This window comes from Oculina patagonica, chromosome 5 (assembly GCF_052425735.1).
Source record: "Oculina patagonica isolate OP01 chromosome 5, crgOcupat, whole genome shotgun sequence".
In the NCBI taxonomy this organism is placed as follows: domain Eukaryota; kingdom Metazoa; phylum Cnidaria; class Anthozoa; order Scleractinia; family Oculinidae; genus Oculina; species Oculina patagonica.
In genome coordinates, this window is record NC_135762.1 from 29052933 (window position 1) to 29065050 (window position 12118).

A 12118-nucleotide genomic window follows, 5' to 3' on the forward strand; every position below is an offset into this window, starting at 1 on the left:
TAATGCTAATAGAAACCGGGATAAGATTCGACAAGTGTGGGCCACTTGGCGTAAGCTTCCCCTAAAGTAACTCACAAGTAAATTTGAGGTCGTTTGATTCATTTTAAGAAGAAAAATGACACAAGTTGTCATATTTAAAAAGCAATATGCCCATTTAGAAAGGAGTCTGGGAATCCCTATGCCACCAACAGAACTGGCGTTTATCTTCATGTAGTTTTCCTCGAATAGTTTCATTATTGCAACAAAATGGCTTGTAAACTTTACAAAAAAATTGTTAAAACAATCTGACAATCACCTGGCAAGCCCTAACATTTTTTTTTTCTTCTTGAAGGACCCTAGTCAGCTAGGCCTTTGTTTTTGTTTACATGCGAGAGTTTTAGTATAAATATATTTTACGCAGAGCGTGTCCAAACGAAAGAGATCACTGTAAAACTGTCAAAGGCAATTCAACAGACTTCCAGTAACACAAGTTACAGCAATGCAATAACATTTCGCTTCACCATAAAATTTTCAGACAAGTTGAACAAAAATGTTGCCTGTATTAGCGGGCCTTTAACAGCCTGCTACAGATGTATGTCCTTTTATCTAGTTGCAGCTTGATGGCTATCTAATTAAATTTATTCTTCACGCTTTTGAATAGGGACATGACCCACTTGTTTACACAGCGTTGGTGAAACCAAGTAATACAGATGGACAAATACCACACTTGGATGATTCTGCTGCTGAATTTGATGATAACACACAACACTCGTGCCAAGATGGAGAGAGTCGCCCAAACTACGAGAACGTCTCGGAAATATCCACCGATTATGAAAACAATTATTAAACAACGATCAACTTATGAAATCACAACTTAAAACTTAAAAGGATTAACAGGATAAAAGCGAAAAAAAATAGTTGTCTACGAAAGGCTGGCAAGCAAGATTTTTAATTAAATGATGTGGTTTAAACTAAGCTTTCGCCTTAACATTTCCAATCCAGTTTGATTTTTTTCTATTCCTTTTAGTTTCTGGTAAATATTTAACAGTTATTGGACGAGATTGAGCAAAATATCGTGATTTGTCAGTGTCTCGCACATCAACTATTTGCCTCAGCTGACAAATCACGATATTTTGCGAGAACCGAGTTCCATAATTGTTTTATCATTCGATCACTAAATTTGTTTCGCACAAAGTACCTTCGGGAACTGCGTGGAAACCGCACTAGTTCTTGCTGAATTAATGCAGACGAAAGCGTGACTTCGCCTTCGATAATACGAGCTGGTCTTCATCCAATTCTTTCTCTTTCAAATATTGCCGAAATAAAATAAGAGGAATTTCCATTGCGTTCTTTGTAGTTTCGCTGTTTTTTCGGGCCTAGTAGACAAATGCAACCGCTCTTCTTTCCCTCTGGAAAACGAGCTGCCATTTTTCTCGGAAGTGGACACAACTAGGCATGAGCAGAATATTTTTTGTAGCAAAACACTGTCAGACGCTAATGCGCATGTGCAGAACATTATTTGTAGCCGGGCAGTTATTTGTAGATCACGTGGTAGCCAATTAAAAGGAAGAAAAAATTGCATCAAATGATAAATAATGATAGCGAATACTAGAAAACAAAAGGTTTCAACATCAAACTAGATTGAACAAAACCAAATCAAAAGCAAACTGAAAACTGTCCACAACATATAACATGGCCTTACTGGGCATATTGACTTATCACAGTCTACTTAACTTGGCTGAGAGTCAAGGGGACATTAAAGAACTTACGAAGTTAAACACCTTTGACCGAAAATATTTTATTCATTTATTTGTCGTGTCCAATATCGTGGCTTTCTGGTTCAAGCAAACTGACCTGCCTGTTGTAACAGTGGCAAAACAGAGTCATTACATAATACACCCGTTTCATCCTATGAGTAGAGACTGAGTACACTTTCTCCATTCTCTCTCTCGCCCTACCCCTTCCTCCATCCCTCTAAGCTCTAAACTTGGGTTTAACCATCGGACGTACCCTCAAATTCATACCCTTACCATCGTACAAGAGGGAGGTGGATGAAACCCCTCCCCGGAGTTTTCGTTCTATTGAGGAGTAGCGAAATTATTTTCCACTGATAAGAAAGCCCGTAGCTTACTATACAAGATGACATAATTTAAATTGGCTACGTCAGTAGGTTTTTTCTCGAGAATAAGCTGTGTTACATTAAAAATTAGTAATTCGACTTACTAACGGAAATAATGCTTTTAGCTACAATCACATTAGCATTACTTAAAGTGACCTTAGTTAAATTCGTATTAATACCACTTCAATAAGAAGCAACATTTATCCTAATGCCGAATACACGAACTAATTATGCTGTTATTTACATTATTTGGTTATCTTTTAGTTACTAGTACTGTCGTAGCAAACGTCTTTCGGCGAAAGCAGGCATTAGGTTACCATGGATTACCATGCCAAGTTCCATAGAAATCCGTTAACGTTAGGGTTAGATTTAACGTTAAGGTTAGATCCTTCGGTAATAAACTAATTCCTCAAAAAAATGCAGAAAAATGCGCAACAAACGAAGACTATACTTTGAAGTTCAATGGCCAATGTTAGATGCCATCTTTGAAAAAAGCAAACAATCAAATAAACAAACCAAAGTTAACTCTGAACAAACAAACATGCATGGTACTTATTTTTTTTTTTCAATAATTCAAGTTGGAACCGAAAAAAATATAGACAACGTCATAATCAGCTGTAGTTACTTAGTATCACCCGTTATCTATCTTACAACGTTCTTTATTTTATGTCGGAATAAACCGTGCGAGTTGATTGTTTTTCAGCATTGATTTATGCGAAGTCAAGCACTGCATATACGGTACCAAAAGCGTCCTAGAAAATAAAAACGTGTAAAGATTAAAATACAATAAGATAATTATGTATTAACGAACTTGCAAGTGTTACATAAATTGTATTAAACATATCATCACAAGTTTATCTCGTATTAAAGGGCCAAAAAAGCAAAGCAGGAGCATATTCTGCATTCTATTGCAAGAACTGACTAAGAATATCGATATAACAATAATCCCCACAACATTGACTGAAAAAGGAACAAGTTCCTTTAAATCGTGCCTCTTTCCATAGGAATCTGATTTATGGAGCAAAAACAATATGTAGCAAGCGAAAATTGGCGTAAAAAGCAATCTTGGGTACTTTTGATGAAGGTAGCTGGTATCGGTTTTCAGCACTTTATAGCTCTTATACTTCGACGGGTCAGTACTACAAATCTTTATCAGTAAATCATTTTAAATTGGTATTTGATTGTTGAATACGTTTTATTTATTTTATTGACGTCATTGGTTACCATGGCTACAGTATGACCGTTTAAAAGCACCCTAAATTTTGGCTTTTAGTGCTTATAAATCAGAACGAGCTCAATGACCCTCACTTAAATTCATAATTGGAACATTGAGCAGCATGTGAAGATACAACTTCCTATAAAGTTAAAAAAATTCTAAGAAGTGGTTTCAGAGCCACCTTAAATTTTTGAAAATTTAAGGTGGCTCTAAAATGGTCTAATATAATTGTTTTAACTTTGCTTGAAATTGTTGTATCTTAACTTGCTGATCAATGTTCAATAATAAAACGTGGGGTTCATCGAGGTCGTTGATGCCAGCCACCTTAAGCCGCTTTGCCTTCCCAATTCTTTGTTGCTTGTTTTTACTTATGTGTTGAGCTAGAGAGGCCTTGCTGAGAGTGAAGTATCTTGCACAACAATGGAACACAATGAACTATAAAGTTAGCTCGAGCTATGCCTTTCTCATCTCGAACAAATCGTTCTTAATTTCCATTACAGGATCTGAAAGTTAGAGATTGTTAAAAGAAATGAATCGACGAGTGTAGTGCAACTTGCTTATATCAAAGTGAAAAGAGAAGTCTCACAAAATTAAAAGCTTCGGCAAGCTTTTTGTGAGACCGTTGATAAGTTTTAGAATATTTAAACCGTCTCACAGTTAGGTTCCAGCGTTAACAGGATAAAAAAAAAGTTGAGGTTTCTTCTTAGTTGCAACTAACCGTTTCTGTTATTTGCCTGTCAAGTTAAAATATCCGAGAACAAATAACATAATAACAAAATGCCTTTTTAGTTATTTGTTATCGGAAAAATTGAAGGAACATTAAATCCAACATGTGTTACTTTCACTTTGCACCTAGTTCAAAATTCTGTAAGGCATGTTTTTTTTTTCTGCGTTTTAAGGTGGCTCGACCCAGTTTTTTTCTAGCGATACCTAACAACTTTGAAACCCTCATACTTAAAGGGATTGATGTCAATGACAAAACTACTACATCACATGCATTACACATAGACTGAACTTCAATATGTTATAAATTTTTTGGCGATCAGAATGAATATCACGTGGCAATGACGTCACACAGGGTATTGCTCTGAATCGATTTTTAGGTGGTAACCGCATTTTCTCTCGAGATCCTCCACGCTACGTATTCCTTGGGTGTTTGCCTTCATCTCAGTGGAGTTTCATCGAAATCTACAAGAGGAATTTTGAAATATCTTGGAATTTCTTTTTAGATGGTATAATTTATGCGTAAAATAAAGTCAAGACTTCATATAAAGAAATTTGCTTCTTTTTTATGTTTAATGAGAGGATTTAGCCCCCATTCCTTTAAGAAATGTCCCATATAGTACATCCAAACCTTTAGAAGAAAGTAGACTTGCGCGATTTTGAAATATATGAAAATATCTTAATCGGAGTAGAGCTCAATGTTTAGCTCTATTTACCATTTTTACGGCTACTTTTGCAAAAAAGCGATTATTTCAAAAACCCGTCGATGAAATTTTTCCAAATTTTTTCAGCGTGACAAATAATCAGTACACCACACAATCCCTAAATTTCATGCTCATTGAAAATTTCTAAGGTTGTCTAAACTAAAAGCAAAATTGAGTAAACATTGAAGCGATGTCGAAGTTTTGAATAATTTTGTGCTCTGGGATTTCCTATTGTTTCGATTTAAACACAACATCGAATTCCTGTGCACCACGCGTGTAATGACCACGCTTGGCTACCCTCCGAAAGCTTTCCGAAATAGTTCGGAATATGGTAATATTCTCATCGATTTCAAGTAAACAATAATGGATGAATGAATACATTTTCAACTGAAGAAAGCAGTCACACAACACCAAACTCAAAGCCGGTTAACTTTTATCTCAGCCAAGACGTCGACCCAACAAGAAATTAAAAGCTAATGCGTGACAATTTCTTTTCCATTGTTCCATATTTCGGAAAGATTTCGAAAAGCTTTCGGAAGGTAGCCAAGCGAAGTCATTTCACGCGTGGTGCACAGGAATTCGATGTTGTGCTTAACTCGAAACAAAAGGAAATCCCAGAGCACAAAATTATCTCAAACTTCGACATCGCTTCAATGTTTACTCAATTTTGCGTTTAGTTTAGACAACCTTAGAAATTTTCAATGAGCATGAAATTTAGGGATTGTGTGGTGTACTGATTATTTTTCATCCTGAAAAATTTTGGAAAAATTTCATCGACGGGTTTTTGAAATAATCGCTTTTTTGCAAAAGTAGCCGTAAAAATGGTAAATAGAGCTAAACATTGAGCTCTTCTCCGATTAAGATATTTTCATATTTTTCGAAATCGCGCAAGTCTACTTTCTTCTAAAGGTTTGGATGTACTATATGGGACATTTCTTAAAGGAATGGGGGCTAAATCCTCTCATTAAACATAAAAAAAGAAGCAAATTTCTTTATATGAAGTCTTGACTTTATTTTACGCATAAATTATACCATCTAAAAAGAAATTCCAAGATATTTCAAAATTCCTCTTGTAGATTTCGATGAAACTCCACTGAGATGAAGGCAAACACCCAAGGTATACGTAGCGTGGAGGATCTCGAGAGAAAATGCGGTTACCGCCTAAAATTCGATTCAGAGTAAAACCCTGTGTGACGTCATTGCCACGTGATATTCATTCTGATCGCCAAAAAATGTATATCATATTGCAGTTCAGTCTATGTGTAATGCATGTGATATAGTAGTTTTGTCATTGACATTAATCCCTTTAAGTATGAGGGTTTCAAAGTTGATAGGTATCGCTAGAAAAAAACTGGGTCGAGCCACCTTAATACGAACCCAGGCTTCGTACGCTAGGTCCGTACTGTATAGGTAAAATTACCTTGCAGGATGTATGAAAAAAAAAACGATATTCGAACAACACAGGTAAGCAATGCAACAAAATAATAAATTAAAATATAACAAAAAAAGCGCCCACCCGCTCTCTTTTTATAGAAATCCGGACGAGAAACATTTTTTTTACCTTGCAGGATGTACGAAAAAAAAAATCGATATTCAAACAACACAGGTAAGCAATGCAACAAAATAATAAATTAAAAAATAACAAAAAAGCACCCACCCGCTCTCTTTTTATAGAAATCCGAACGAGAAACATTTTTTTTTAACTTGGCCTAACATATATATTACCTCATCATTTTTCTTTTTCTTTCTAGCTTTGTCAACAACAGCATACAGGTAGTCCTGTTTACCATCTCTCCGATCTGTATGCTCTTCAGGCTTTTTAGCTGTTGCGGGACTTGGTTTTGATGCTTCAGATTTGCGTTGCCCGATCAACCCTAGCTCAACGTTTGCATAAACGTAATTTTCATCCTTCAGAGACTGACTTAAGGAAGCTGAAGTCGCTAAAGTGACTTCTTCTTTGAATGTTGACAAATGTTGCTGAGGGGGTGCAGATACCCCGGCGGATGATGGTGTTGGATTCTTCTTGGGGTTTCTGACAACTGCGTAAGTGTAATCCAAGTTGGCCATCTCTATCGCTTCTGTCTGCGTAGAAAAATCGTCTGGGTCGACCATCTCATGGCTATTTCTTTGATACTGAGCTCGATCGTGAAAGTTTTGCATTGCATGTGCAGTTTGAGTTTCGACTCCAGTGCTCTCAAGATTTCCAGATTGTCTCTTTCTTCCTGTAATAAAATTTAGCATACCTAAGATCACTACAGGAGACACATGGCTTACTCAGTTTATAACTTAAGGAATGCTTCTCCACTGCGACAATTTCAATAGATAGCCTAAGGTACGTTTAACTTAGAACAGTTTTATTGTACACGCTCTAGTTTTAATCCTTATTGATATTTGAGCTGGTGGTTGTGTTTCCTTGGTTTGTATAAGGCTTTTGTGCTTGCAGTTATGGATGCGTTTGTATTTATTATACACCGCTAGTAAAAGCAGCAAGCTTCTTTCATCTTGAAGCGGTTTCTGTGATGAGTGCGCTCAACAGTAATCGCATAACCATGTCAGGTTGAAGTTACAGATTGAGCAAAATTGGCGAAAATTAAATTTAATTGCCAAGGAAAATCTATGTTATTCATATTTACTGCTGGAAAGAAAAATAAAGAACTGTTTCTTAAAATGGATAACAACTCCAGATACAAATACTATATTCTGCTTGACTGAGCTCATTCTAGCATTGGTAGTATATAAACTATTACACGAAGGTACAATCACCTTTTGTTTTGAAGACTTTCTTCCGCCAAATAATATACGCTAAAACAGCAAGTAGGATCCCCACAACCACTGCTAGAACGATGACCAGTATCATGATCAGGCTTGAATTCGATTGCGCACTTGAACTGCCTGTTTCCATTGATACCCCTGCAAATTTTGAATAAAAATGCACCGAACGTAAATTTTAATGAAAAGGTATGCAGTTTGATGTCGAAATAAAATAGATAAAAAATATTTATGGCATGGAGATTTGTAATTTTAAAAATTATCCAGAGGACGATAATTTTATCTAAGCTCCATCAAAGCATTGACTTTTCCGAGACCACAATTATGATTTTCTTTTTTTAAAGTCAATCATTTATTGTCATCAAATCGTTGCCAGGATTCCGTTGATGGAAATTAATGCACGAAATATGTTTGCTGTTCATCACTTACTTAGCCAACCAAAGAGCCAGCCAGTTAGTTTACCGGCTAGTCGGTCGGTCGGTCGGTCGGTCGGTCGGTCGGTCGGTCGGTCGGTCGGTCGGTCGGTCGGTCGGTCGGTCGGTCGGTCGGTCGGTCGGTCGGTCGGTCGGTCGGTCATTCAGTCAGTCAGTCAGTCAGTCAGTCAGTTAGTCCTTCCGTCCGTGCGTCCGTCCGTCCGCCCGCCCGCCCGTCCGTCAGACAGTCAGTCAATCAGTCAGTCAGTCAGTCAGTCAGTCAGTCAGTCAGTCAGTCAGTCAGTCAGTCAGTCAGTCAGTCAGTCAACAGGAAGCCCATTGTTTTCCTTTAAACCCGCCATTAAAGCTTCCCCATCACTAACATCTTGCAAAAAGGATTACGAGAAGTGTCGTTTGCAAATGGCACAACATGTTGCCATGAAAACTATAATTTGGCACATGTAGGTTTTACCGAATTTTTAATTTTATTATTCAAGTATGTTTCAATAGTTTCACAGTGCTAGTTCGTTTCGTTGTAGGATAATTGTGAATTAAATACTGTAATTTTCTTATGCCATTGACATGTGTACAATCGAAGATAGCTGCGCGGGTATAAGCTACGGACTCTGGGACGTCACGAGAAGTCATGACCAATAAGTACTACCTTATGGTGTAGAACAAACTATATGTAATGAAGATGAAGTGTTCAACATGACTTGAGCATGGGACAAAGAAAAATTCTGAGTCCCCGACGGGAATCGAACCCATGGCCTCCCAGATACCGGTTGGGCGCTCTAACCAACTGAGCTACGAGAGACTCGTTGTAAGCTGGGCCATTTTACTAGGTTGATAAGTGACACGCGTCCTGCATACCGCTAGGATCAGCAATGTCGAATTTGTCCCATGCTCGAGTCATGTTGAACACTTCATCTTCATTATTTATCACCGAGCTTAAAATTTACCATCTTTATTATTTACTACAAACTTGATGAATTCGACATTGCTGATCCTAGCAGTATGCAGGACGCCATGGGTTCGATTCCCGTCGGGGACTCAGAATTTTTCTTTGTCCCATGCTCGTGTCATGTTGAACACTTCATCTTCATTATTTATTACTGAGCTTAAAATTTACCATCTTTATTATTTACTACAAATTATATGTACATGCTATTTAAATAAATAATACTGTTTTAAGCAAATATTTGTAAAAAAAAAAAAAAAAAAACACATAAAACTATACTAAACGGCCATTTAAATAAATTAAAATACTAAAATACATCATTGGTGCAAATACTAGTTAATAAAAATTAAACAACTATAGCTAAAAAATGCCTTCTGATCCAAATGAACCGTAATATACCTTTTAAAACTATTTACAGATGGAATTTTCTGATAAAAATAGGAAGATCATTCCGTAAACTTGGAGCGGTCATATAAAAAGATCAGTCACCTAACGTAGTAAAAGACTTGCATATAGGAGTTTAAAAGTATGCCATCATCCTAACTTCATTGGATCATCACACTCGCCTTGTGTCACTTTACTTGTAATTTTCTCTTGACTGGATGGTACTGTTGCAGACGAAACATTTCCCATAACTAAAATCGATGTGAGTGTCGTTATTATGTTAGTTGTTGTCGTTCCTGCAATAGTGGTCAATTGCTTGTGGGTGTTGAAAGACAAACTGACAGACTGACAAACAGACAGACAGACAGACAGACAGACAGACAGACAGACAGACAGAGTGAGCGAGTGAGTGACACTTTATTTAAACTCGGAATTTCATCAATTTACAATTGGTTTTCATGAGAGCCGAGTAAGGTTTATCTGTTTAAATTTTTAAACAGACAGAAAGAGGCAGACAGACAGAACGACACATCGGTTGATTGATTGATTGATTGACTAATTGATTAAATGAATTCAAACGCCATTCAGAATCAAAGACAAAATTATACACATGTAATTAGCGAGCACCGCTGTAAATCCTACCTTTAGTGGCAATACTGTGCTGTACTTCAGGTTTAGTAATCAAATAATTTGTATCCACCGGAATGGACGATTTTTTCTTCGTTGTCAAAGGCTTAGGGGTGGTTGTTTTTTTGATTATTGTTTTCGAGAAAAATATATCTTTCTTTAATTTTGAAACTTCAGTACAATCTATAAAGAAAAGATAAAAATAAAATAAATAACTCACTTTTTTAGTGTCAACGTATTTAGCACTGCTGTTCTAATTGAGGAAACTTTAAATAAATAAACAAATATTGTTAATCGGACAGAAAATTGTTACAAATGCCAACTGGCAGGAGGCGGACCAGTTGGCTATTTACAAAGCGTTTAGAAGTTACACAAAGTTGTACAAAGTAATATAAAAACTACTAAGCGTTAGCCTTGCTCACTCAGTTGATTGATATTTGCATAGTTGGTTGCTTTGTCAAGTTGATCAGTTATTTGATTTGTCAACTGTCATCAATTCCATATATGGACACCCGTCCAAACGTCGAAACGTCAGTTGGAAAATATGTCCCTGACTATATACAGTATTTACTGTGGTATCGTTATACAATACACAACGATAGCCACGTAACTGTGCAACAAATAGCAAGATTTGTGTATTCACAACTCCCGCGTTTATAACTGACCTAGGAAAAGAAAGTGTCTTTCGATAAAAGAATCAGGGAAGCTTGTTATGTTGCCGGAAACTAAACTAGTATCTATATCACGGTAGTAATTCACCACGTTTAGGATACCACGTAAAAAAAGCATATCGACAAAGTAAGAGGAGCTCGAAAAAAGAAAAAAAAAAAGAAAAAGAAAAAAAAACACGAAAAACACACTGATCATTAGAGCACTGTGCCTCGTGCAAGAACTGACTGCTGAAGGTTTAAACAAACCAACGCTTCTCCTAGAAACAACAACAACAACAAAATACGTTACTATTTATAAGGTGCACTTACTTTCATGATTTTCACATATAAAACCATAGTAGTGTCTTATTTCGCACCCAACGTTGTTGTAGTCCCCATTATTCAACATCTCAACGCATTTTTCTGAATTTAAATTGTTTGGCTCATGCATGTTCCAGCGCCAGCTTGAGGGTTTAGATAATGTTGCGTTTATGCAGCTTGTGTTATCACTCAGCCAGCACCACTTTCGAGATGTACTGATATTTCTCAAACCAATAAACCACCTTCCTTGCCTAGTCCTAGCCATGGCCTTCACATGTTTCCATTCTTCTTCGGTTTCCATGGAAACAAGCCTTCCTCCGTGCTTCTTGCATTCCTCCGTGGCTTTTATCCAATTGGTGTTTCTAGGCCTGCGGAAGGAATAACTGGAGCATACTTCCTGCACTGCTTCATCTGAAACCAGAAAAAAAAGATAGAAAAACGCAATAAATAATTATTTTTTTGTTTTTAAGGTTCTTTCACATCTGCTTAGAAAACAGAAAACATTTCTTTCCATAGACTGCTTATAGATAAAAGTTTTAGAGTAATGGCGTGACTGCTGAGTTATCACTGCTTTTAGATAAAGGTTTTAGAGATATCGCGACATACATCATTGCTGCTACTTGTTTTAGATAAGAGGACAGGACTATCGATATCATTTTAGGTAACTTGTCCACTGTTTTTGATTCCTTGTCTTGCTTATATAATGTAATAGCATTGCTTTCGCGTTTGCAAAGCCTCTTTATATTAGAACGTAAGGTTATTTACACTTCAAGTGCGATAATTAATTGCTTAAGGTTTCACTAGTTGTGTTTCTTGCTGAAGTAGACGAAACATCTCGAAACCTCTGCATACAGAAGTGCCTTATATGCAGAACTTAAATAGTGACAATAATCAAATCGGTAGACAAGTTCGGCATTGTTATTTATTATTTGGTTGCCAAACCGTTCTTCTTGTGAGATTTCTAAAGATTCATTGAATATTAAGATTTGGCTTTGGTATCACTGATGCAGGGGGCCCGAGGGACAAAAATAATACAAACATAATAGAAGAAGGTTTAATAAGTAATAAGCTTACCATTGTTAGCCTGTCCTTGGGTGACGCTAGTAAGACACTGAGCAAGCAGCAGAATCATGGCAATTTTTACCCTCTTCATATTAATATAAGTTTACCAAACTGATCACACGTTTAACGAATGCGAAAGCATTAACTAAAATTCAGTTCAAAGCAAATAGAAATTGAAATAATGTGCTAT

General features: G+C 36.6%; 1 protein-coding gene and 1 pseudogene across 2 annotated transcripts in view; one reads left to right on the forward strand and one right to left on the reverse strand.

The window, feature by feature from the left end:
• Window positions 1-2980, forward strand: part of LOC144654298 (receptor-type tyrosine-protein phosphatase delta-like) — a 25586-nt pseudogene extending 22606 nt beyond the window's left edge. Inside the window, exon 17 of the transcript XR_013570892.1 lies at window positions 641-2980. The product of XR_013570892.1 is annotated as a receptor-type tyrosine-protein phosphatase delta-like (transcript). The remainder of the gene's footprint in view (window positions 1-640) is intronic.
• LOC144655104 (uncharacterized) lies at window positions 2720-12118 on the reverse strand. Its single transcript, XM_078515321.1, has 6 exons — window positions 11941-12118; window positions 10876-11277; window positions 9911-10078; window positions 7505-7651; window positions 6467-6963; window positions 2720-2850 (listed from the first exon to the last, which is right to left on the reverse strand). Exons 1-6 carry the CDS (start codon window positions 12017-12019, stop codon window positions 2809-2811), a joined length of 1335 nt encoding a protein of 444 aa, XP_078371447.1. The 5' UTR covers window positions 12020-12118; the 3' UTR covers window positions 2720-2808.